A 27696-nucleotide genomic window follows, 5' to 3' on the forward strand; every position below is an offset into this window, starting at 1 on the left:
ACCGTATCACTCTTTGACCCTATCACAAGGGGAAAAGCTTTTGATTAACTGGAAGATATTTATTATTCATTTTTTTTCAATGGTCGTATCATGAATGAAATGCAGACAGTAAACGTTAAGTTAACATTGTATCTAATGATACACCGGCACAGGATTACAAGTTGGTATGTGAATGTATAATTTCCACCTCAGGTTTACAGTCCACTCAGCAAATGCTGCCGGCAGCACGTTGCAGCCGAGACGGTGGAGCTCCTAGCGTGGACGTGGTTTGGCACAGCCTCTCGTCGCTGACGCACGCAAGCGAGTGCGGAAGCGGCCGTGGACAGCGGAATGATGAGAGGAGTGTCGAAGAGGAGGCAGAATGTGCCATCGCCGCCGCCGCCAAGTCTAAAACCGAAACCCATAGAGCAGGTAATTGTGCTGGGCAGAATCTAAGCAAGGCCAGGCCCGGAAGAAGCAATGTGCGCGTCTCTGGTACTGATCTCCCCGTTGAAATATCTCGCTGTGGTGGACAAGCTCTGTTGCAGTGTAAGCAGCGTGCACCGGCGCTGAGGCAGCTGTTTTGCAAAAGTACAAGTATATTGGCGGGCACTGCATATTTCTATTGAAAACAATATTATTTCTATTGAAAACAATGTCACTTATTTCTTCGGAACTCACCAGCTGGAGTTGCTAAGTAACATTTCGGTAGTGTATGGAAACTGCCAAGAAATTGCATTAGTTCTGCCTTAATTGCGCCTGGATTTTGATCGCGTGAGATGACAACCCCCTCCATCTTCAGCTCCCAACTGTTGAAAAGCCCAAGGAGTTCATAGCTGAGCAGTGAAAAAAAAAAACACATTTCACGGGCCCAACAGAAGTTGCATTCTGCAGAATAGAAATAGTATTTCTCAACATAGCTTCGACACAACTGAGGTTTGACGATACACAGCAAATGTATATTTATGAATTTATAACATTAAATTTATACAATGAAAATTTAAATTCTTAAAGTGTCCGTCGGATTAAATGCAGGGAGGATGTTCCCCTGATGGAGGAGGCTTCGAGCAGGATCTAGTCTGGGACTGAGATGTGGAGAGGGCAGTGAGAATTTGGTGTTTTTGCTTCCGGAGGGCTGTGAAAGCTGGAGATATGGTTCATTCACGATAGTGATCAAGAGATTTCGGGACATTAAGGGAACAGTGCTGGAATACGGCAGTGAAGTGGAAGATTAATTGTGACCTTAATGAAAGGGCGGGTTTAAACGAGTCTGGCAGGGGATGAGAGCCAGAGCAATATTTTGGCTGATGGGGAAATAAAGCCTGATAAAGATGTTAATGTCAGATAGGAGATAGACTAAACTGTATTTATTTTAATGTAATACACCTCGACAAGAATAGTGAGGCAGATGAACTAATTACGTGGATGATGCAATAAAGATATTACAGTCCTAACATAAACAATGTTGGGAGAGAGGTTTGACAGGCAGCTCGAAGTTCCAGGGTATGGATGCTACAGGGTGAAATAGTTGCAGGTAAGAAATGAGGGTGAGTTGTATTTTTGATGAGGGAAGACATCACACCAGCACACACAGGATATTCTTGGTGGATTGTCTGTGAGGCTATATCCTGCCTTTTCCCATAACTATTTTAAAACTAACAGAATTATGGTCACTGGTCCCAAAGTGTTCCCCTACTATGGCTTTGGTTACCTGCCTTGTCTCATTCCTTAATAGTTGGTCCAGTGTTGCGCCCCCTCATATAGATCGCTCTATATATTGTTTAAGAAAACCTTCCTGGTTTTCACAACACAGACTTCTGAAATTTTATCCTGTCCAATCACTTTCCTAATCATCGTGAGGGAAGGTAAAATCACCTATTATTAGGACCCTATTATTCTTACACCCATCTGTGATCTCTTTACATATTTGCTCCTCTAACACCCACTGACTATTGGGGGGCCGATAATACAACCCCATCAAAGTGATCATCCCCTTCCAATTTCTAAGTTCCACCCATATAGCCTCACAGACAATCCACCAAGAATATCCTCTGTGTGTGCTGGTGTGATGTCTTCCCTCATCAAAAATACAACTCACCCTCATTTCTTACCTGCAACTATTTCACCCTGTAGCATCCATACCCTGGAACTTCGAGCTGCCTGTCAAACCTCTCTCCCAACATTGTTTATGTTAGGACTGTAATATCTTTATTGCATCATCCACGTAATTAGTTCATCTGCCTCACTATTCTTGTCGAGGTGTATTACATTAAAATAAATACAGTTTAGTCTATCTCCTATCTGACATTAACATCTTTATCAGGCTTTATTTCCCCATCAGCCAAAATATTGCTCTGGCTCTCATCCCCTGCCAGACTCGTTTAAACCCGCCCTTTCATTAAGATCACAACTAATCTTCCACTTCACTGCCGTATTCCAGCACTGTTCCCTTAATGTCCCGAAATCTCTTGATCACTATCGTGAATGAACCATATCTCCAGCTTTCACAGCCCTCCGGAAGCAAAAACACCAAATTCTCACTGCCCTCTCCACATCTCAGTCCCAGACTAGATCCTGCTCGAAGCCTCCTCCATCAGGGGAACATCCTCCCTGCATTTAATCCGACGGACACTTGATAACACTTCGGAGTCACGTGAGTGACTACGTGAAGATTTTAAAGCGTGTAACAGTTCATACTTCACTCGCTGCCGATGTCATTCAAGGGAGGAAGTATGTTATCGCAATCAACCATGAATCTGTTTGTAAAACAATAATGGTATTTATTAAACAATAACAAAAAGAAAATAATGCTCCCCCGGGCTTAAATTATATATTTGCAGATTCTAAAACTCTTTCTGCAAATAAAACAGGTTGGTAACGGCTTATCGTAGAACGTTTGGAATGTTTTCTCCATGGACCACCCCGCTGTAGTCAGGATGTGATCCAATGGCACGTCCATCCTTTTAGCCGCCGATGTGGATGCTGCCCTGGTGGAGTGAGATGAATATATGTCAGTATCTACTCCAGCAGCTCCCAGTACCTGCTTGAGCCATCTGGAGATGGGTTGGCTCGACACCCGACCATGAGGTTTCTTGTGGCTGACCCATAGGGCTTTTTCTCTCCCTCGGGAATCTCTTGTTGTGTTGATGTATACGAGTAAATGAGTCATGACACATAATTGTGGGTCAGGTGGGTATGCCCGGAAATCCATAACTAGGCCTGAAGTTCCTGGCCTGCTCTGCTTTACCAGCTCCAGAATAGTGAATGTGATATAGTCTGTTGTTATAACCATGTTGGCCAGTCGCAGTAAGTGGAGGGACTGGACCCTTTGTGCTGAGACTAGTGCGATCAGCATGACCGTTTTCAGGGTTAGCTGTTCCAGGGTGAGAGACCTGGCTGGTGACCATTCCCTTAGGTATGTCAGGACAACACTGACATCCCAGATTTGGGTGTACCTAGGTCTAGTTGGAGTTGGAGTTGAATATCCCTATCATTAGTTTGATCACCAGCGGGTGAGACCCTATGGCCTGTTGTCCTGGTGCCTGATTTAAGTAGGCTGACAGAGCACTTCTGGCGGTATTGATAGCGCTGTAGTGATGAAGGCCGGCCAGGAACTCCAGTACATTAGTTACGGTTGTAGATGAGTATGTTGTCCCAGTTTTCGAGCAGTATCTTTCCCACTTCCTTATGCTCGATAGGTATTGTTTCCTTGTGGACATACGGTGGGACGCTGTCATCGTGTTGATGGTCCTGTCAGATAATCCCAGGCCCAGCAGTGGTCTTTTCAGAATCTGCAACCCAGTAGGTTAATTCTGTCATGGCATGGACGACTTATGCCTGATACCAGGTGAGTCAATAGGTCTGGGCTACTGGGAATGGTCATTGGAGTTTCGATGACCATGTCGAGGACTACTGGGAACCATGGCTGTGTAGGCCAGTCGGGTACTATCAAAATACCTGCAGCAGAGTCAGTCCATCTGTATTTTGCGTAGTACCCGACTGATGAGGCAGAAGGGGGGAAAGGCATAAAATAAATAGTTCCCCCAGTCCAGCGTGAATGCATCTATCCCTGCTGCCTCGGGGTCTGGTTCCCAAGTGACATACAATGGTACACAAAATTGCTGGGGAAACTCAGCGGGTGCAGCAGCATCTATGGAGCGAAGGAAATAGGCGACGTTTCGGGCCGAAACCCTTCTTCAGACATACATTGGTACCTGGTGATTTAGTCTGGATGCAAAGAGATCGATATCTGGTGTGCCATATTGCTTTGTAATTTTAGCAAATGCTTTAGGATTTAACATTCATTCGGTGTTATCATTGAATTTGCGTGAGCTGGTGTCTGCCACTGTATTTAGCTTACCTGGTAGGTAAGTTGCTGATAGCCAAATATGTCTATCGACACACCATTGCCAGATTATGTTGACCAAATTGTCACATGATATCGATTTTATTCCGCCCATATGGTTAATATAGGCCACCACCGTGGTATCAATCTGTAAACGAACATGCAGGTGGTGCATATTCGTAGAATATGCTTTTAAACCATAAAACGCACCCAACATTTCCAAATAATTTATGCCCAGTGTCTAGTAAAGATGATTCTAGGTTAGTCCATCTACCACCTGTGCTGGATATGGTATTATTGCACCCCAGCCTTGAGCACTGGCATCTGTTTGTATAGTTAATGTTGGGTTATTGATGATGATAGGGCTAGAACTATGCCAAATGTTCTCTATCCACCATTGTAACTCTGATATTGCTTCAATGTGTAATTTCATGGTTCGGTCAAAGTGACCTGCATGTCGTTTTAACACCTGCACTTTTGCTCTTTGTACGTTTTGATAGTGCAGAGGTCCAAATTGTGTAGCTGGAAATGCTGCTACTATTTTGCCAATTACTCTTGCCACTTGTCGGATGGTTGGTCGTTCGCTAACCATTAAATTGTTACACGTCTGTGCCAATTCTGCTGCTTTATCTTTTGGCAACGTTACAGACATGTGGACTGAGTTAATTGTGAATCCCAGATAGTCCATAGTTGTGGATGGCGTCAACTTAGATTTATCTGGATGTAAGACAAATCCCAAGGTTTCAAACAATTGTTTGGAGCTAATACAGCTGATTTAGCCAATTCCATGGTTTTCATCAAGATATGCCATGACAATATGTCTCTGTTTTCTTAATATTGCCAAGGCTGGTTTTAATATCTTGGTAAATAGTCTTGGGGCTGATGTTAACACATTAGGCAACACTTTAAACTGCCATAGTTGCCCCATCCAGGTAAATTTCAGGTATCTGCGATGATCCTTTTGAATGGGTACTGAATAGTAGGCATCTTTTAAATCGATGCTTGCCATAAAGTATCCTTTGGAAATCAGTTGTTTGGCAGTTACAAATGTTTCCATTTTGAAATGTATATACTTAACAAAGGTATTTAGTGAGGTTAAGTCAATGATGATGCGACATCCACCATCTTTTTTGTTTTTGGTAAATATATTTGAGACAAATTCCAAAGGTTCATGTTTGGATTTCTCAAACATCCCTTTGTAAGTAACCTCACCAGTTCTGCTTGATCCTCTAGTTTTTCTTTGACTGAGAGGGTAAAGACCCTTTGGGGTGCATGCTGAACTGGTGGCATATTTTCTTGAATGAATTCTTTTTCATATCCACGAATACAGTTAAGTATATAACTATCATTTGTGATAGTCCTCCATGCCTCCATGAACAGGTGTAATCTCCCCCCTGTTAGTACAGTTCCCCCACTTTTTATATGCTGGTAGGAACCAGACCCACCTACCTCCATAGTTATGGGTGTGTTCCTTTCTTCTGTTTCCTCATCTGTCGTTGTACTGCTGGGTGGGGGTGGCGCATTTTCCATGGGGTCCGCTCTGGGCACTGGCCTAAAAAAGGCTTTCGGGGATGGTATGCAGACCCCGAGCTTTCACCAGTCTTATGAGGTTGACGCCGACTGGTGGACGCGGTGGGGTACTGCCGTCTGTGTTGTGTGGGTCTGCTCGTTCCGGGGCCTGCCCTCATGAGGCCGAATGCTTTGGACTCTACCTCTAGATCTTTTACTTGTTTGGACAAGTCCTTACCAAATAGCAGGATCTGTGGCTCTGAGGCCGGTGTTTTGCACAGTCCTGCAAATTTGGGATTGAGGGCAGGTCTTATTATCTCCTTGCGGAGGTTGTTGATTTCATAATGGGTATTACACAGCAGAGCCAGGGTGTCTTGCTGGTTGGTGGTCATGTCCACCCCATCCACGGAACGAGCATAGGATGTTATGGCTGACGTCAGCAGCTTGAGGATGCGCTGCAATTTTAGTTCCTGGTTTCAAATACTCTGCCCAACGTACCCCCAGATTTGGCTGTTAACGGCGGGTACGTTGAGCGAAATGCAGTTCTCCGGAGGCGAGTAGAGTTCTAGTGCCTCATTGACTACCTGTTCTTGTAGGGGTTTGGAGGACAGGTAGTCAATGCTGGCCGCCAGTTTTGGCTGCAACGGCCGCCCTGCTCGTGGTGTAGCCACGTAGCGATTCACCACACCCAGCAGCTCTTCCTGGTCCTGTACTCCCAACATATAACCATATAACCATATAACAATTACAGCACGGAAACAGGCCATCTTGACCCTTCTAGTCCGTGCCGAACACGTATTCTCCCCTAGTCCCATATACCTGCGCTCAGACCATAACCCTCCATTCCTTTCCCGTCCATATAACTATCCAATTTATTTTTAAATGATAAAAACAAACCTGCCTCCACCACCTTCACTGGAAGCTCATTCCACACAGCCACCACTCTCTGAGTAAAGAAGTTCCCCCTCATGTTACCCCTAAACTTCTGTCCCTTAATTCTCAAGTCATGTCCCCTTGTTTGAATCTTCCCTACTCTCAGTGGGAAAAGCTTATCCACGTCAACTCTGTCTATCCCTCTCATCATTTTAAAGACCTCTATCAAGTCCCCCCTTAACCTTCTGCGCTCCAAAGAATAAAGCCCTAACTTGTTCAACCTTTCTCTGTAACTTAGTTGCTGAAACCCAGGCAACATTCTAGTAAATCTCCTCTGTACTCTCTCTATTTTGTTGACATCCTTCCTATAATTAGGCGACCAAAATTGTACACCATACTCCAGAATTGGCCTCACCAATGCCTTGTACAATTTTAACATTACATCCCAACTTCTATACTCAATGCTCTGATTTATAAAGGCCAGCACACCAAAAGCTTTCTTTACCACCCTATCTACATCTTCGGCCAGTGACCCCTGTTCCTGACCAGCCCAGTCCTGGTCGCCAACGCTGCCCTCGGCTGAGGAGGAAGCGATGGCCAGTGCATTGTAAGGCACTGGTGCGGGAGTGCCTGAATTCCCTTGGCGAGACTGCTCCAGCTCCCGAAGCAAGTCTCGCTGGAGCATTTGCTCCATGAGCCTTTCCATGCGGCTCATGCGGCTGCCTCTGCCGCTCTCAGGCGGCGAGTCTTCCTCGTTGGAGTTATCAGAGATTACCGGCCGGTCTGATTTACTTTTTGATTTACCTCCAGTCCGCTGCTGTTGGTCAGGCTGCGCTAGCGGTACTGGGCTCAGCTTGGTATCAATGATTGTGGACCGCAGCGTGTGCGGTCCAGGTGCCGCCACTCGCCCCCCACTGATGGAATGCTCCTGTTCTGTTGGAGTCGAACGGGGGGCGGTCTTTTTTCCCTGTTTCGCTTTGCTCATTTTCCAGCTTTTCCTGATCTGGAGTGCACAAAGCAGAACAAAGTTTTGTAAATTACGACCTCAGAGTAAGTACTTACCTGACGTTCCGCCTTTTTAAGCTTGTAGCGGGAGCGCCTGTACTCCCGTTCGTCGCTGTTGCACTGCGTGAACGCTCATGTCGCGCATGCATGCTGGACGGGTTCTTCACGTAGTCACTCACGTGATTCCGAAGTAAAATGCCACCATTGAGCCTCTGATTAACTTTTGTAATCTTGTTGGCTTTAGTCCATTTGCTGGCCATAAGCAGGTTCGCTTGAGATAACACGGATGGGCACCCAGCGAGCCAACGGGCATCCACACTTCAGTAAAAATTGCGATCACTGTCGTACATAGCATTGTAAGGCACCGTGCGTTTTCAACAATGATGATGATGAATGAGATAGATTGTACACACACCTAAAAAAGAAATGAAACATTAACTAGTGTTGGGGTAATTTTCAATTACAGGCAGCAGTAAATAGGTGGTTTCAGATGAGTTGCTGATTGCTGATTTTTAACCCCCCAATAGTTATACAGCACGGAAACAGACACCTCGGACTAACTCATCCATGCTGACCATGGTGCAAATGAAACTAAGCTTGATTCATTTGCCTAGGTTTGGCACATATCCCTCTGATCTTTTCCTCTCCATGACCTGTCCAAGTGACTGTTAAATATTGTTATGGTACCTACCTTCGCTGATACCTCGTTCCATATACCCAGCACTGTGTGGAAAAAGTTGAAAATCTTTCCCCCCTCGCCTTAAACCTATGTCCTTTGGTTGTTGATTCGCTACTTTGGATAAAAGTCTCCATGCATTCACCCTATCTATTACTCTCATGATTTTGTACACCTCTACAAGATCACCCCTCAGCTTCCTGCGTTCTAAGTCCCAGCCTGCACAATCTTTCCCTATAACTTAGATCAGGGGTCGGCAACCTACGGCCCCCGGCCGAATGCAGCCTGTAACCCGAAATCATTCAGCCCGCAGGCGGATTTTTTCCCCCGTAATCATCCGGCCCGCAGAACACCCCGAGCAGTGGCCGGGCGCCCCAAGCAGCAGGGGCCGACGCCGAGTTCTAGTTGTACCGCATCCTGCGCTAAGCTGCCGGCACGTTTTAGAAAAAACTGCAGATGCTGGAAAAATCGAAGGTAGACAAAAATGCAGGAGAAACTCAGTGGGTGAGACATGCAAGGATTGCATGAGGCTGCCTCGCCGGCAGAGTTTCTCCAGCATTTTTGTCTACCATCTGTGAACACGTGATTTGATCCCTGCCATCCGGGGCGGGATGGGGGCCGGATGTGGCTGGCCATCCGCTCACAGACATGCGTCCTGGCCCCTATGCAGAACAAGGTTGTCGACCCCTGGCCTAGATCCTCGAGTCCTGGGAACAGCCTCGTTAATAGCTTCTGCCTAAACTAAAACGTAATAGTATTCCAGTATAGTCCCTGGTGGACTCTTCGGAAGTGGCGACCACAAGGTACAAGGTATAAGAATGCCATTCAGCTCCTCAAGTTTATTCTGTCTTCACGAATATCCATGAATCCATTATCACCTATTACAACTAAAGATTAAAAGAACAAATCAAAGAGTAATGTGGAAAGTTGTAGCCAAGATAGCACGATCAGTAAGTTCTGTTAAATATTTTAAGAATGAATCTCTGCATGGAAATTTCATTTCCTATTCTGCTTTGTACAAGTGTTTCACAGACAAGCACTGGAAGACTTGGTGGAGAGGAGGTAAAGCACCGTGTTTTGTATTCTGTGGTATTTTATTTTATCATTGCTTGTAGTTTCGCCTGGTGGTTTATACAGTATCAAATGTTGTTGTTTGCTAACCCTTTTGTTTTACTTATCTGTTCCTCCTTTAGAAACCCAGTACACCACAAGTTTGTTCCACAGAAACCAACACAGATTCATTTTCGCTGTGGAGAATCTGTTCTCGGCTCATCTCAATTTTAAAGTATCTTCTTCTAATCCTTGTGATTCCACCATTCCTAAATTATGCATCCCTCCAGCGTGAAGGACCACTACTTCAGCCTCAAGGTGAGATATTATGTATTCATCTACATAGAACCTCATCATATTTTAACACAGAATCAAAGTTTTTCACTGTATCTAGGTGCATGTGACAATAATAAATCAATACCATAATACAAAACAAATTGCACTGCAGTAATGAATTGTTGTCCCAGTTTACATGTTATAATCAATTGAATTTAGGCATGGTATATTGTGGCATAGGGTGGTAGCAATTTAATGCTCTGGAACACAGCATCATGCCAGAGTCGAGTCTGGGCCCTTCAGCCAAAGAAACCCCATCTAAGCTAGTCCCATTTACCCTCATTTGGCCCATAGCCCTCTAAATCTTTTCTATCTAGGTACCCGTCCGTGTCTTTTCAAAGTTGTTACTGTACCTGCCTCAACTACCTCCTCCGATTGTTCATTCCATATACCCACCATCCTCTGCGTGAAACTAGCCTTTGTGTTGCTATTAAATCTTTCCCCTCTCACCTTAAATCTATGTCCTCTTGTGCCTGAATCCCCTACTCTAAGCCTTAGCCTCCAGCACTCCAAGGAATACTCCTAACTGGCCCAACCTCTCCCTGTAGATCAAGACCTCGAGTCCTGGCAGCATCTTCGTAAATCTTCTCTGCACTCTTTCCAGCTTTGTGACATCTTTCCTTCAGCAGGACGACCATAACCAAACATAATACTCCAAAGGTAGACACAAATTGCTGGAGTAACTCAGCGGGACAGGCAGCATCTCTGGAGAGAAGGAATGGGAGCATAGAATCCTCCAACACTTTCGCCACCTCCAACGGGATCCCACTACTGGCCACATCTTCCCATCTTCACCCCTTTCTGCTTACCGCAGAGACCATTCCCTCCGCAACTCCCTGGTCAACTCGTCCTTTCCCACCCAAACCACGCCCTCCCCAGGTACTTTCCCCTGAAACCACAGGAGATGCAACACCTGTCCCTTTATCTCCCCCCTCGACCATTCAAAGACCCTGACAGTCTTTTCAGGTGAGGCAGAGGTTCACTTGCACCTCCTCCAACCTCATCAACTATAGGTCTGATTAGGAACAGTCAACATGGATTTGTGCCTGGAAGGTCATGCTTGACTAATCTTCTTGAATTTTTTGAAGAGGTTACTAGGGAAATTGATGAGGGTAAAGCAGTGGATGTTGTCTATATGGACTTTAGTAAGGCCTTTGACAAGGTTCCTCATGGAAGGTTGGTTAAGAAGGTTCAATTGTTGGGTATTAATGCAGGAGTAGCAAGATGGATTCAACAGTGGCAGAATGGGAGATGCCAGAGAGTAATGGTGGATGGCTGTTTGTCAGGTTGGAGGCCGGTGACTAGTGGGGTGCCTCGGGGATATGTGTTGGGTCCACTGTTGTTTGTCATGTACATCAATGATCTGGATGATGGTGTGGTAAATTGGATTAGGAAGTATGCAGATGATACTAAGATAGGTGGTGTTGTGGATAATGAAGTAGATTTCCAAAGTCTACAGAGCGATTTAGGCCATTTGGAAGAATGGGCTGAAAGATGGCAGATGGAGTTTAATGCTGATAAGTGTGAGGTGCTACATCTTGGCAGGACAAATCAAAATAGGACGTACATGGTAAATGGTAGCGAATTGAGGAATGCAGTTGAACAGAGGGATCTAGGAATAACTGTGCATAGTTCCCTGAAGGTGGAATCTAATGGAGATAGGGTGGTAAAGAAAGCTTTTGGTATGCTAGCCTTTAAAAATCAGAGCATTGAGTATAGAAGTTGGGATGTAATGTTAAAATTGTACAAGGCATTGGTGAGACCAATTCTGGAGTATGGTGTACAATTTTGGTCACCCAATTATAGGAAGGATGTCAACAAAATAGAGAGAGTACAGAGGAGATTTACTAGAGTGTTGCCTGGGTTTCAGCAACTAAGTTACAGAGTTGAATAAGTTAGGTCTTTATTCTTTGGAGTGCAGAAGGTTAAGGGGGGACTTGATAGAGGTATTTAAAATGATGAGAGGGATAGACAGAGTTGACATGGATAAGCTTTTCCCATTCAGAGTAGGGAAGATTCAAACGAGGACATGACTTCAGAATTAAGGGACAGAAGTTTAGGGGTAACATGAGGGGGAACTTCTTTACTCAGAGAGTGGTAGCTGTGTGGAATGAGCTTCCAGTGGAAATGGTGGAGGAAGGTTCGATTTTATCATTTAAAAATAAATTGGATAGGAAAATGGGTGGGAAAGGAATGGGGGGTTATGCTCTGAGTGCAGGTAGATGGGACTTGGGGAAAATAAGTGTTCGGCACGGACTTGTAGGGCCGAGATGGCCTGTTTCCGTGCTGTAATTGTTATATGGTTATATGGTTATTTGCAATTCTTTCCTACACATAATACTCCAAATGTGGCCTCACCAGGGACATGTAACTTGACGTCCCAACTTCAATACCCGATACTCGATTTGATGAAGGCCAATGTAACCAAAGCATTCTTTACCACCCTATCCATCGGTGATGCCACTTTCAGGGAACTGTGCAGCTTGCTCCCTCTGCTATACAACCCTATCATTCACTGTGAAGGTTCTGCCCTGATTTGACTTCCCACAATGCAACACCTCACACTTATCTGTATTGAACTCCATGAGCCATCCTTCAGTTCAAAATCATGCTGTAAAATTGATAACCATGTTCACTGTCTTTGATACCACCCAATTTAGTGTCATCTGCAAAGTTACTAATCATGGGGGGCAGTGTTAGCAGTGAGGAGGATGCTAGGAGGCTGCAAGGTGACTTGGATAGGCTGGGTGAGTGGGCAAATGCATGGCAGATGCAGTATAATGTGGATAAATGTGAGGTTATCCACTTTGGTGGCAAAAACAGGAAAGTAGACTATTATCTGAATGGTGGCCGATTAGGAAAAGGGGAGATGCAACGAGACCTGGGTGTCATGGTACACCAGTCATTGAAAGTAGACATGCAGGTGCAGCAGGCAGTGAAAAAAGTGAATGGTATGTTAGCATTCATAGCAAAAGGATTTGAGTATAGGAGCAGGGAGGTTCTACTGCAGTTGTACAGGGTCTTGGTGAGACCACACCTGGAGTATTGCGTACAGTTTTGGTCTCCAAATCTGAGGAAAGACATTCTTGCCATAGAGGAAGTACAGAGAAGGTTCACCAGACTGATTCCTGGGACGTCGGGACTTTCATATGAAGAAAGACTGGATAGACTCGGCTTGTACTCGCTAGAATTTAGAAGATTGAGGGGGGATCTTATAGAAACTTACAAAATTCTTAAGGGGTTGGACAGGCTAGATGCAGGAAGATTGTTCCCGATGTTGGGGAAGTCCAGAAAAGGGGTCACAGTTTAAGTATAAGGGGGAAATCTTATAGGACCGCGATGAGAAAAACTTTTTCACACAGAGAGTGGTGAATCTCTGGAATTCTCTACCACAGAAGGTAGTTGAGGCCAGTTAATTGGCTATATTTAAGAGGGAGTTAGATGTGGCCCTTGTGGCTAAAGGGATCAGGGGGTATGGAGAGAAGGCAGGTACGGGATACTGATCAGCCATGATCATTTTGAATGGCGGTGCAGGCTCGAAGGGCCGAATGGCCTACTCCTACACCTATTTTCTATGTTTCTATGTTACACACAAGAGAAGAGTTTTAGTAATGTATAAGATAAGATATTTAAAAGATCAAGGAATTGAAGGTAAGTGTCATCCGCAAACTTGGAGATGTTGCATTCAATTCCCTCGTCCAAATCATTAATATATATTGTAAATAGCTGGAGTCCCAGCACTGAGCCTTGCGCTACCCCACTAGTCACTGCCTGCCTTTCTGAAAAGGACCCGTTTACTCCTACTCTTTGCTTCCTGTTTGTCAGCCAGTTCTCTATCCACATCAATACTGAATCCCCAATACCGTGTGCTTTAAGTTTGTATACTAATCTCTTATGAGGGACCTTGTCGAAAGCCTTCTGAAAGTCAAAATATAACACATCCACTGGTTCTCCCCTATCCACTCTACCAGTTACATCCTCGACAAATTCTATAAGATTCGTCGGACATGATTTACCTTTCGTAAATCCAATGATTTCACCACTTTTCAAATGTGCTGCTATCCCATCTTTAATAACTGACTCTAGCAGTTTCCCCACTACTGATGTTAGACTAACTGTTCTGTAATTCCCCATTTTCCCTTTCCCTCCCTTTTTAAAAAGTGGGGTTACATTAGCTACCCTCCAATCCTCAGGAACGACTCCAGAATCTAAAGAGTTTTGAAAAATTATCACTAATGCATCCACTATTTCTGGAGCTACCTCCTTAAGTACTCTGGGATGCAGACTATCTGGCCCTGGGGATTTATCGGCCTTTAATCCATTCAATTTATCTAACACCACTTCCCGGCTCACCTGGATTTCACTCAGTTCCTCCATCTCCTTTGACCCGCGGTCCCCTGCTATTTCCGGCAGATTATTTATGTCTTTCTTAGTGAAGACGGAACCAAAGTAGTTATTCAACTGGTCCGCTATGTCCTTGTTCCCCATGATCAATTCACCTGTTTCTGACTGCAAGGGACCTACATTTGTTTTAACTAATCTCTTTCTCTTCACATATCTATAAAAACCTTTGCAGTCAGTTTTAATGTTCCCTGCCAGTTTTCTTTCATAATCTATTTTCCCTTTCCTAATTAAGCCCTTTGTCCTCCTCTGCTGGTCTCTGAATTTCTCCCAGTCTTCTGGTCGGCTGCTTTTTCTGGCTAATTTGTACGCTTCATCTTTTGCTTTGATACTATCCCTGATTTCCCTTGTTATCCACAGATGCACTACCTTCCCTGATTTATTCTTTTGCCAAACTGGGATGAACAATTGTTGTAGTTCATCCATGCACTCTTTAAATGCCTTCCATTGCATCTTGGCCAATTCACGTCTCATACCCTCAAAGTTACCTTTCTTTAAGTTCAGAACCATTGTTTCTGAATTAACCATGTCACTCTCCATCCTAATGAAGAACTCAACCATATTATGGTCACTCTTGCCCAAGGGGCCACACACAACAAGACTGTAACTAACCCTTCCTCATTACTCAATACCCAGTCTAGAATAGCCTGCTCTCTCGTTGGTTCCACTACATGTTGGTTTAGAAAACTATCCCGCATACATTCCAAGAAATCCTCTTCCTCAGCACCCCTGCCAATTTGATTCACCCAATCTATATGTAGATTGAAGTCACCCATTAAAACTGTTTTACCTTTGTTGCACGCATTTCTAATTTCCTGTTTGATGCCATCCCTAGCTTCACTACTACTGTTAGATGGCCTGTACACAACACCCACTAGCGTTTTCTGCCCCTTAGTGTTTCGCTGCTCTACCCATATCGATTCCACATCCTCCAAGCTAATGTCCTTCCTTTCCATTGCGTTAATCTCATCTCTAACTAGCAACGCTACCCCACCTCCTTTTCCTTTCTGTCTATCCCTCCTGAATATTGAATATCCCTGGATGTTCAGCTCCCAGCCTTGGTCACCCAGGAGCCATGTCTCCGTGATCCCAACTATATCATAATCATTAATAGCTATCTGCACATTCAACTCATCTACCTTATTACGAATGCTCCTTGCATTGAGACACAAAGCCTTCAGGCTTGTTTTTACAACGCTCTTACCCCATATACAATTATGTTGAAAAGTGGCCCTTTTTGATTTTTGCCCTGGATTTATCTGCCTGCCACTTTTACTTTTCACCTTGCTACCTATTGCTTTTACCCCCATTTTATACCCCTCTGTCTCTCTGCTCACACATTTAAGAACCCCACCACCTCTTATTATCTATTTATTATTGTTTTCTTCTTTCCCCACTACATGTTGGGTCTGAGTGCTTCCCTTCTCTGCCTCCTGCCTCACACACTGTCTACTAGCTTTCTCTATTTGAGTCCCTCCCCCCAACCGTGTATGTATATGTGTGTGTCATCTGGGCACAATCTGGTTATTTTCTTTCAAACGCTAGGCCACAGCCTTCCCATTTTCACACATCCTACTCACATTTTAACCCTGGAGTCGATAAACATCTTCCCATTGCATTTCCACCTATATTTCTGAACTTTTTGATCCTTGAAATTTAAAAAATAGCTCAAACTCACCCATTTTGAGAAAAAAAAATCCGACTGATGTCACAATGCACTCGCAAGGCAGGACGGGACACTCCGGGAGGGAGGGTCTCGTGGTGAACGTTGAGTGGCTCGGCCTGCGGCAGCAGCCTCCCCACCAGGCACGGGGCGGCCGGTAGCTGCCGCAGGCCGAGCCCGGCGACTGGGCCTGAGCTAGATCCGAGCCTGGAGCTGGAGTGAGGGCCGAGCCCAGGGCTTGGGATGGGGCCATGACCGGGGCCGATAAAAAAGCCGCTGGGAGAACCAAGGACGAGCCTGGGTCCAGGGTCAGAGACGTTAAAGTCGGAACCTCGCACTGGAACCCAGGCGGCGGCTGAGCTGATGGCTGGAGGCTGCCACTGGAACCAAGAACGAGCCTGGGTCTGCAGACAGGGCCAGGTGCCTAGGTCTGCAGCCCAGTTCCAGGCCCCGGTGCTGCTCTACGACTTATGTAGATCCTGGGGCAGGGAATGGGAGTGAGGGGACGAGGGTGAGGGAAATGAGGAGGAGGGAGATGGGGTGGGGAGTGGAGAATGGGGGGGGTGTGGTGAGCAGGAGAGAGATGGGGGGGTGGAGGAGGGAGATGCCCCCTCCCAGCTAACCCTCACTCCCACCCTCTCTACCCTCACTCCCACCCTCTCTAAACCCCCCCTCCCTCCTATCTAAACCCCCCCTCCCTCTCTATCCCCCTGTCCTCTCTACCCTCACTCCCTCCCTCTCTACCACCTCACAGTCCCACCCCATCTCCACCCCATTACCCACTACCCCCCCTCCCTCGGCTACCCCCCTCCCTCTCTACTACCCTCACTCCCACCCTCTCTTAAACCTCTACCACCCTCCTCTCTAATCTAACCTCACTCCCTCCCTCTCTAACCCTCACTCCCACCCTCTCTACCCTCACTCCCTCCTCTCTACCCTCACTCCCACCCTCTCTACCCTCACTCCCTCCCTCTTACCCCCCTCCCTCTCTACCCCCCTCTCTACCCCCCCCCCTCTACCCCTTCCCTCTCTCCCCTTCCCTCTTTACCCCCCTCCCTCTCTACCCCCCTGCATTGGGGGAACAGCTTGCATTGGGGGAACGGGTGAGTGGTGGAATCTTGCTTTGGGGGAGCAAACCCAACCGGTCTGCACTTGGTCTAGTCCACCTTAAATATATCAAATGGTCTGACATCCACCACCCTCAAAAGCAGTGAATTCCAGAGATACCTAACACTCTTGAGTGAAAGAAAATCCACCCGCATTATTTTAAATGGCCGGCTCCTTGTAACAATGTCCTCTTGTTCGTTTCTCTCCCATGCATGAAACCATGTCAAAATCTCCCGTCAAGCTCTCTTAGGATCTTGTATGCGTGAATAACATCATCCCCTCATTCCAATAAACTCTACGAAATATAGGCCCAAACTGCCTATCCTCTCTTGAAAGGATAACCCTCTCATCACTGAAATTATACTGATAAATCTCCTTGTGATGCCTCAGAACTTAGAACAGTGCAGTACAACAGGATCTTCGGTCCACAGTATCATGCTGAACATGATGTCAGGTTAAACTAATCACTTTGGCTTGCATGTGACCCATATCTCTTCAAAGCAACTGTATCCTATCTTGGGTAAGGACACATAAAATGTGCTCAGTAAACAAGACCTTTGCTATGCCAACTAAGATCGCCGTATAAACTTGTCCCATTTGCCTATATTTATTTGGCCCTTAACCGTCCAAATCTTCCCAATCTGTTTACCTGTCTAAATGTCTTTTAAATGCTGCTATTGCCCCACCTCTATGACCTCCTCTGGTGGCTTATTCCATATATGCACCACTCTGTCTGAAGAAATTGCCTCTCAGGTCACTTCTAAATCCTTTGCTCTCACCATAAACCTATTCCCTCTGGACCTGGACTCTTCTACCCTGTAAAAACAACTGACCTTATTTATGCCTCTCACGATTTTATGTACTCTGTAAGGTCATTCCTCAGCCTCCTATGTTCCAGTGAAAAAGTTGCAGCCTATCCAGCTTCTCTTTATAACTCAGCCCTTGAATCCTGGTAACATCTTGGTGAATCTTTTTTGCACCTGTTCTAGCTTAATGACATCCTTCCTATAGCAGGGTGACTAGAAATGCAAAATTCCAAATGTGGTTTGACAATGTGGTCTTGTACAACTAACATGATGTCCCAACTCTTGCGCTTAACACCATTACCGATGATAGGCTGCCAAACGCCGCCTTTACTGCCCTGTCCACCTGTGTCTCCATTTTCAGGGACTGTATGATCTGTGTGTGCCCCTTGGGTTCTTCCATTTACTGTGCAAGTCCTACTGTGGGTTAACTTGCCAAAATGCATCACATCACACTTTGGTCACAGTTAAATTCTATCAGCCATTCCTTGATCCTCGGTAACTTTTGTAAAATTAGATAGCCTTCCTCACTGTCCACTGTACGACCAATCTGCAAACTATTCAAGTGTTATTTAAAGTGTCATCCAAACCGTTAATACAGATATAAACAACAGTTGACCCAGATCTAATCTCAGTGGCGCATCACAGGCCTCCACCTGAATAACAGCTCTCCACTACCACCCACTGACTGCTAACAACAAGCCAATTTTGAATCCAGTTGGCTAGCTCAATCTGGGGAAACTGCGGGGAACGCAGTGAGAATGTGGAAATGATGGAACACTCGGGTGTGGATTAAATCCAGATCACTAAACTGTGAGACAATGGCACTACTAACTGCGCAGTGTGCTATTGTTTCCTCCTATTTTTTTTCCTTTTAATCCAATCTTTCCTTTCATCTCATTATTTCTCTTTCTGCACCTGATCTGACTTAGAATTCACCAATGATTATTAATACTTTGTGGTCCTTCCTTTTTGGAAACAGAACAGGAATAAAATGACCTGACTGCAGCAGAATCCAGGTCGAAATGCTTGTGTGCTTGCAGGAATTAAAAATTAGTTGAAAAAAAGAGTAATTAATTAATGCCGAATCACATGCATTAAAATTTCATGAAGAATAATATTCTTCCAACACTTTTGCGATATAAAATTAAAAAAAATGTTGAACAATATCATTGTCAAATTTTCAAGTATGATGTCATGTATCGACAGAAGGTCAGCTGATTGACATTGGACTGGGTCAAAAACTATATTTGTCCTGCATTGGGAAAGGACAACCTGTTGGTAAGTAAAACTTTGAGCTATATTTTGCTATTGTATAATTATGTATTTATTTGTCCCACTGTGTTAAGATGCTATTCTATGTTTAATGTTGCTGTGAGAGGGATTCAAGACTGGGAAACAATTGATGCTTATCTCATATTTATGGCTGCGTTTATTAGAAATTAAAATGAATCCCTGTGATTGACTGAAAGTAAAGTAAAGTAAAGTAGCCTTTATTGTCATTCAGACCTTGAACGAAATTGTGTTGCCTTGCAGTCCTACATACAGTAAAAAATGACAAAAACACACAAATTAACATCCACCACTGTGAGTTCACCAGGCACCTCCTCACCGTGATGGAAGGCAAAAGTCTTAAGTCTTTGTCTCTTCCCTTCTTATTCTCCCTCTGTGCCGAGGCGATCCAGGCTTCGGATGTTGTGACCCCGCCGGGTGATGGCAAGTAATGTCAGTCCCGCGGCTGAATCCAAGCTCCGCGAACGGGCCGGTTCAACTCCGCGGCCCGGGATGGTCGAAGCCACCGAAGCTGCCACCCTCCAGTCTAGCGGACGCAGCTGTTGTTGCGGGAGCTCCAGAGAACAGGTCACCAATCTGTGACCTGCGAGTTCCCGACGATGTCGTCCACTGTGCCCGCGGCCGAGTCCACCGGGCCTGCGGCCGATCCTCCGAGGTCGGGTCGCCGCTGCCTCTGCCCGCTCCAGGGTCGGGTCACCGCTGCCTCTGCCCGCTCCAGGGTCGGGTCGCCGCTGCCTCTGTCTCTGCCCGCTCCAGGGTCGGGTCGCTGCTGCCTCTGTCTCTGCCCGCTCCAGAGTCGGGTCGCCGCTGCCTCTGTCTCTGCCCGCTCCAGGGTCGGGTCGCTGCTGCCTCTGTCTCTGCCCGCTCCAGGGTCGGGTCGCCGCTGCCTCTGTCTCTGCCCGCTCCAGGGTCGGGTCGCTGCTGCCTCTGTCTCTGCCCGCTCCAGGGTCGGGTCGCCGCTGCCTCTGTCTCTGCCCGCTCCAGGGTCGGGTCGCTGCTGCCTCTGTCTCTGCCCGCTCCAGGGTCGGGTCACCGTTGCCTCTGCCTCTGCCCGCTCCAGGGTCGGGTCGCCGCTGCCTCTGTCTCTGCCCACTCCAGGGTCAGGTCGCCGCTGCCTCTGTCTCTGCCCGCTCCAGGGTCGGGTCGCTGCTGCCGCTGCCCGCTATAAGGTCGGGTTGCCGCTGCCCGCTCTAAGGTCGGGTCGCCGCTGCCGCTGCCCGCTCCAGGGTCGGGTCGCTGCTGCCGCTGCCCGCTATAAGGTCGGGTCGCCGCTGCCCGCTCTAAGGTCGGGTCGCCGCTGCCGCTGCCCGCTCTAGGTCGCTGCTGCTGCTGCCCGCTATAAGGTCGGGTCGCCGCTGCCTCTGCCCGCTCCAGGGTCGGGTCGCTGCTGCCGCTGCCCGTTATAAGGTCGGGTTGCCGCTGCCCGCTCCAGGGTCGAGTCGCCGCTGCCGCTGCCTCTGCCCGCTCCGAGGTCGGGTCGCCGCTGCCGCTGCCCCTGCCCCTGCCCCAGCTCCGAGGACGCCAGCTCCGCTATTAGGCCTCGGCGGAGACAGAGACGGGGATACGACAAGAAAAGTTGCATCTCCCCGAGGAAGAGACCAAAAACATGTTTCTCCGCCCCACCCACACACATACACAACCTAATAAACCAAACATTAACTAAAACAGGACAAAAGAACAACACAAAAAAGAAAAAAACAGACGGACTGCAGGCGAGCCGCTGCTGCTAAGGCAGCGCCGCCAAGGACCATATGCTAAGGGTTGTTGCTTGGGATCGAGTTAGGACCGGTGAGCAGTAAACAAGAGCGAACAAAGTGTTGTGTTGGAGTGCGATCTGTGTTGATGGCAGATGGAGATTGAGGCCTCCAATTGGGGGTAATTAAGCCATTTAGGAGACTGATGGGTGGGGCTGGTTGGTGGGTTAGGTTGAGGCCTATATAGACTGGGGGATATTGAAGGGTGCTGTCTGAACCTTGGGTATCTGGGAGAGGGAGGGGCACCAATTGGGACCCAGACCTTGCAGAATGATGGGAAATATATGATGAAGGTTTTTTTCAGCCTATTAGGTCTGTACTGGTCAAAATGTTACCCAATGTAATCCCTGCAATCAATGGTAGCACTGATATGGTTCTTTAAGAACATATTTGGGTTCTGTTCAAATGTAGTGAAGCCTTTTGACTCTACCACCATTTCATGCTGTGGATTCGGACTCCTGCCACTCCATGGGTAAGAGACAAAAAACACATCTCCCTTCAAATATTTTTATTCTATTTCACAGCTCTGACCCCCCTCTAAACGGAATTAGGTCAATTCTATCTACTGTCGCCTAGTGAGACCACACCTGGAGTATTGTGTGCAGTTTTGGTCACCTAATTTAGCAATGTTACAAAATTTTGAGATTTTAAAAATCAAGTCTGTAATTTATCCCATCAGATAAAGCATAAAAATAAGTTTAATTTGACACCTAATTCACTTTCATATCTCAAGTATTTAAAAAGTTATGGCCATTTTCATACTGGGAAATGAGCATCTTGTTCCCTATTGATTTTCTATGGACATAACAAAAAAGCTGTGATCGTGAACAGTCAAAAGCCCATAACTTTCTTAAAAATTAAGAGAACTGAATGAAATTTTCAGTTATCATAGATTGAAGCATTCTGAAACAAATATAAAATAATCTTACTTGGATGACCTGAAATTAAAGCATATAATTAGTTAGTTACCTAATTGTAGCTAATTTCAGACTTCAATTACTAGATCTAAACATCTATCCATTTCTTAATAAATGATTAACATTTTTAAATAGCCTAAATGTCCAAATAATATTCACAAATAATTCACAATAAAACATGATTTTTAAATCTCATTTACATTAATTTATAGGCCAAATGGAAGGAATTTAGTGTTTAATTGCTGTAAATAAATGCCCATTTAAATCAGCTTTCCAGTGGGTCCCTGTGGAACGCGCTGGTTTAGAACGTTCACATTGCGGTAGATTTGTGCCCCAAATGCCCAGAAAAATACTGCGGGATATAATGGGCCCAAATTGAGCTACTCGCAATATTAAACTTTGTATAAAGGGATCTTTAGAAGCCCTTTTTAATGTAAAAATATACAACCTAACTTCAGCTGTCTGCTTTATGAGACCCTGCGGTTGCTGGCGGTCGCGGGTTTAGAGATTGATTTTTAAACTACTATAACTATTATTCAAGGCCTTTAAACCTAATAATAGCTTTTGCGACGGGGTCTTCCAGCGATTTTTCGTTAATAATTAACTAGGCTGAACATTTTCGATTGGAACAGCTTAGAGAAAATCGCGTTTTAAACCCGCCCCCTCTAAACGGCGCCAAAATCGCGCACACCCGCAACGACAGATTTTCAACGACGCTTCAGGTAGGCTTTGCAACATACCTACCTAATTTGAGGAAGGACATTCTTGCTATTGAGGGAGTGCAGCGTAGGTTTACAAGGTTAATTCCCGGGATGACGGGACTGTCATATGCTGAGAGAATGGAGTGGCTGGGCTTGTATACTCTGGAGTTGAAAGGATGAAAGGGGATCTTATTGAAACATGTAAGATTATTAAGGGCTTGGTCACGCTAGAGGCAGGAAACATGTTCCCGATGTTGGGGGAGTCCAGAACCAGGGGCCACAGTTTAAGAATAAGGGGTAAGCCATTTAGAACGGAGAAGAGGAAACACTTTTTCACACAGAGAGTTGTGAGTTCTCTGGATACTTTCAAGAGAGAGCAAGATAGGGCTCTTAAAGATAGTGGAGTCAGGGAATATGGGGCGAAGGCAGGAACATGGTACTGATTGTGGATAATCAGCCATGATCACATTGAATGGTGGTGCTGGCTCGAAGGGCCGAATGGCCTACTCCTACAACTATTGTCTATTGTCTACTGTTGGTACTTCACATTCTCTTTTGCAAACTTTTGACTCTTTTCAATCCAACCTTTTTTCCGAGCCAATCCTTTTTGATCTTGGCAATGTCTTAATAAATCATTCCTCTCCATGTAATCATAGCATTGGTTTGGGATGGGTGGGGAAGGATTGGGGTACAGAATATAGAACATAGAAAATAGACTGAAAAAAGCTGGAGTAACTCAGCGGTTCAGGCAGCTTCTCTGGAGAAAAGGAATAGGTGACGTTTCGAGCCAAGACCCATCTTCAGACTGACGAATCTGAGTCTGAAGAATGGTCTCGACCCTAAATGTCACCTATTTTTCTCCAAAGATGCTGCCTGACCCGCTGAGTTACTCCAACATTTTGTCTCTCTCTTCGTTTTAAACCAGCATCTGCAGTTCCTTCCTACACATAGAAAGGTGCAGTGCAGGCCCTTCAGCCCGCTGTGTCTGTGCCAAACATGATGCTTAGATAACTAATCTTATTAGCCTGCACATGATCCATATCCCAACATTCCCTACATATCCATGCAGCAATCCTGAAATCTCAACGCAGAATGAAGTAACATTTCAATTGCAATCAAATGTCTAAGCGGAGATTTTTTCCCGTTTTAGTTCATCTGGTCTACCAGTCATTGCTATATTGTACTGAACCTTAATTTCCTAAAAAATAAATGTCATATTCAGAAAGTCGTAATAGCTATAAAAGAAATGTTGATTTAACATTGAGAATGCCCTCTGATACTGGTGCAATGAGGTCTAAGGTATGTTAATTTGCAGCATCTGTTTTAATTTGGACCTATGTCTGGTACCACTAACTAACTGTGAAGATGGTAATCTTGGCCTTGGGGACTTGAAAGTGAATTCTTTGTTTGGAGATTTGCCAGTTTTGAAATAGCAAGGGCTTTTTGTTTGCCCTTGAAAATAATTAGATATTCAGCAGTCACCATATGGTGAGATTGATTTAGAGTATATTAAATCACAGAATTGTAATGGCATAGGAGAAAGCATTTAACCCTTCAAGCCACTGTGCCCTGTGGAGAACAACTCTGTTGTTCCCATTACCCTGCTCTTTCCATATTTAGCCGTGCAAATTTATTTCCCTCCAGTGCCCATTCAATTTCCCACTCCTTTTGTCTGCTCCAGTTGACTACAGTCATTTTAAACCACGCTTACGGGCAATGAGTTTCAGATCAAAATAACTCTCAACCTTATGCATGAAATGTTTTCCTCGCATTCTCTAATGTGTGTGTGTGTACCCATCTCTTAGAACCTGTGTGTCTCACTTCTGGAAAATCTTCTAATATAAATAGCTCCTGCATTCAAGGCCATCATGTTCCTAACTTCTCAATAGATCTCCTTTCGATATTTTTGTTTCTCTTTGCTACCACCTGCCCAGTATGTTTGTACACCCTCTATATGATCCTCGCGTACTTCCTAAGGTGTACTAACTAGGAATTGGACGCATGGCACCAGTTATGATCGAACCACTGTTTCAGAAAGCTGAACATAATCACCTTGTTTTAGAATCCCAGGATCCTATATTCCTTACCTGCTGTTCTGTCAACATTTTTCTCTCAATCATTTATGGACATTTGTTCCTGCATATTTAGTTTATGTTGTCCCTTCTCTCAATAGAAATATATAACATTGCAAATCTTTGCATTTATTGTTTATTTATAACCTTTGTGCAGTCTATTACTACTCTCCTCACCAAGGTTGTATTTTCTGAAAATGTTGAACTTATGTTCTGTAATCCCATATCAAATTTAATATTAAACACCGGTGATTCTAGTACTGATTCTTGGGGAGTACCGCTGCCTACTAAACCTAGGTCTGAAAAAATACTACCTACTACAACTCTCTGTCAATTTGTTTTGATTGTAACCCCTTCAATTTTGCTAACCAATCTTTATTAAATAACATGAACATTTGTTTGGATGATTTCAATGTGGGCTTCATCAATTTTCTTATTACTCATCAAAGAATAGCGGATAGGTAGAAAATTGTGACTTCAATGAGGGAAAGAGCATTACCGGTTCTCACCTTCGGAAATGTACCTCGGCAAGTGGAGGGAGTATCAGTAGGAGAATGCTTTGGAGATAGTTACCATAACTCTCTTTAATTTAAAGTGGTTATGCAAAAAGATAGTGATGGGCCCGTAATTAAGGCCTTAAATTGTGGTAAGGCCAATTTCATTAGCATAACGGAAAACTTTGTAATGGCAGATTGGAAGCATTTACCTGCTTCTGCATTTGGTCCATATACTCTCTTCCTGCCCTTGTACAGTGAAATAAATACTTTTCACCACTACTCACAATGGAAACAGACTTTTGAACATAGTTAGGAAAGCCTACATTACCTGGACACTGAATACAGAAATAGGTAGATTGTGTTTCAACTTTATCAAACTTTGGTCAGGCCTCAGTTGGAATGTTGTGCACACTTTGGTCATCAAGGGAGAGGAATGATGAAAGTACTGGAGAAGATGCAGAGATTCAACAAGATATTGCTTGGGATGAAGTAATTCAAGTATAAGGAGAGACTGGAGAAACTAGATCTCTATGTCAAGTTCGGATATGATTGAGGTGTACAAAATTATGAAGGGCATAGATAGGGTAAACTGCAGGAAACTTTGCCTCATATCAGAGATAGATAAAGCCAGAGAACGTAGGTTTAGGATAAGAGGGAAGAGATTGAGAGGAGATATGAAGGAATCCTTTTTCGCCTGGAGAATGGTAAATATAAAAATGCACTGTCAGAGAGGGAGGTTGAAGCTGGGTTACTGACAACATTTAAGAAGTATCCAGATTAATCCTTGAATATTTAGGCATAGAGTCAACGGGAACAAGTGCTCGGTGATGGGGTTAGTAAAGAAGGGTACTCACTGCGAAGTTGATCCAAATGACTTGTTTCCATGTTTAACAATTCTATTTATACCTGTAGGTTATCAAGCCCAATCACACACTTTGTGCTTTCACAAAATGCATACTAAATGCTAAACTTGTCTCTGCCTTTCATTCGCTCTCACTTGTACTATTTCCTGCTGAGTGTTGTATCCACTCCCACTTTTTGATGTACTCTATCCCTTTTACAGCTGTTATATTAGAGAATGTCACAATTATTCAGTTCAATAAACCTACAAAACAGCCTGAGATTCACGAACAGGGTTTTAACAATTCATATTACCGCAGGAGCCATGTTAAGGAGGCCTTGATCTGAATGAGTATTTGGACTATATTTTGTGTTATACTAAAGGCACAGTAATTTTCTAAGCCAAACATTCTAGAACAATGTGCATGAAATGCTGCAAACGCGAATTAGTTTTGAATCGTATTTCAAACATTGAGGCAGCAGTGCATGTTTGAAGCAGAGTGTTAAGTAAGTATTTTCAGTGAGGTGGTTCTCCTAGAGCTAGGGTTTTGAAGGAGAGAGTGAATCAACAATTCCCAGAAAGACCTAGTGGTCCAGGTAATGCCCCCACCCACACCCCCACACTGCAGGCTATCGAACAATGCTTTCCTTTGACTACAGAGTACACAGCTGTGATTAGCTCCGTTGTATGAGTAGGGGTGGAAGAAACAAGACGGTGACAGGGAATTAAGCTATCTGGGGAAGATGGTGTTTCTTTGGCTTCAGACATGATTCCAGGATAGTGTGTTGCCTCCTATGTGTTAAGGTCAGGGATGTCACAGAACTGCAGCCAAAGGCTGGGTTGGGTGGATAAGGTAAACATCTAGTGGTGGTGGTCCATATCGTTACTATTGGCAGTCAAAAAATGATGATGGCCTGCTGCTCGATTAACGAGCTAGAGATGCCATTAAAGAGTAGGATTTAGTAGTTACCTGGAAATTACTGGTGTTACATGCCAGCCAGTATGGAAACGAGGATGGTGAAGAAGAGATGATGTTGGTGACAGGTGATGTTTCGGGTTGGATCCCTTCTTCAGACTGATTGTAGTAGGTGTTAGCAAGCTGGAAAAGATAGTGGGGTTACATGATAGGCCATGACCCGCCCACTCTTTTTCCGGCAGTAAGTTCCAGACCATTATCACCTCTGGATAAAATAAATCTTTCCTCATCTTCCCCCCCCCACCTTCTCCTAGTTACTTTAAAAAGACATGCCTGGTGTTCGATCTCTCTGCTGGGGGAATAAATCCCTCTTCCTCTATCCAATACATCTTTCATATTTTATACACAAAGATGAATTTTCACCCTCCGGCTGCCCTGCTCCAAAAATCGTACCCAATCTTTCATCATAGTTATAAATTTTGAAATTCTGGCAAGATCTTGTAAATGAAGTTTCACAAATATGTTCACATTATAGCAAAGGTTGAACTTTCCAATGTGAATGCCTACAGATGACATATTGACAGCTCAACCCTGCAGAAAGCCTGGAGTACTACTGAAGGGACAGGGTGTAAATTAAAAGGAATGTAAGCAGGAATAGATGTTATACCTGTTACATATGCGCGGAGCAAAGACGACCACGGTGTATGAAAACACGGGTTTATTCAGACACGGCAAACAGGAAGTGTCTGAACGAGATCCAGCAGGGACAAAGAGTGAGAGTGAGGGCGGATACCAAACAAGTACAGGATGCGCAGTCGACCCGCTCTGTTTAGACTCTAATATCGATGGACTGTGTGATATTCAAGCAAGCATGCGTGCACATTCACGGCTGGTGAGGGGTTGTGGAGCCAGCGTTCTCAATATGGTTCTTTATCCTTTATCGGTTTGATAAGAAAGT

General features: G+C 44.9%; 1 protein-coding gene across 2 annotated transcripts in view; it reads left to right on the forward strand.

Moving 5' to 3' along the window:
- Positions 1-266: 266 nt before the first annotated feature.
- The window catches only part of LOC116972495, a 140446-nt gene continuing 113016 nt past the window's right edge, over positions 267-27696 (forward strand). For both annotated transcript variants that reach the window (XM_033020276.1, XM_033020277.1), the window contains exons 1-3: positions 267-411; positions 9581-9755; positions 18957-19028. In XM_033020276.1, the coding sequence (XP_032876167.1) occupies positions 331-411; positions 9581-9755; positions 18957-19028 (328 nt within the window). In that variant the 5' untranslated portion in view covers positions 267-330. The remainder of the gene's footprint in view (positions 412-9580; positions 9756-18956; positions 19029-27696) is intronic.

This window comes from Amblyraja radiata, chromosome 4 (assembly GCF_010909765.2).
Source record: "Amblyraja radiata isolate CabotCenter1 chromosome 4, sAmbRad1.1.pri, whole genome shotgun sequence".
NCBI classification, from domain to species: Eukaryota; Metazoa; Chordata; class Chondrichthyes; order Rajiformes; family Rajidae; genus Amblyraja; species Amblyraja radiata.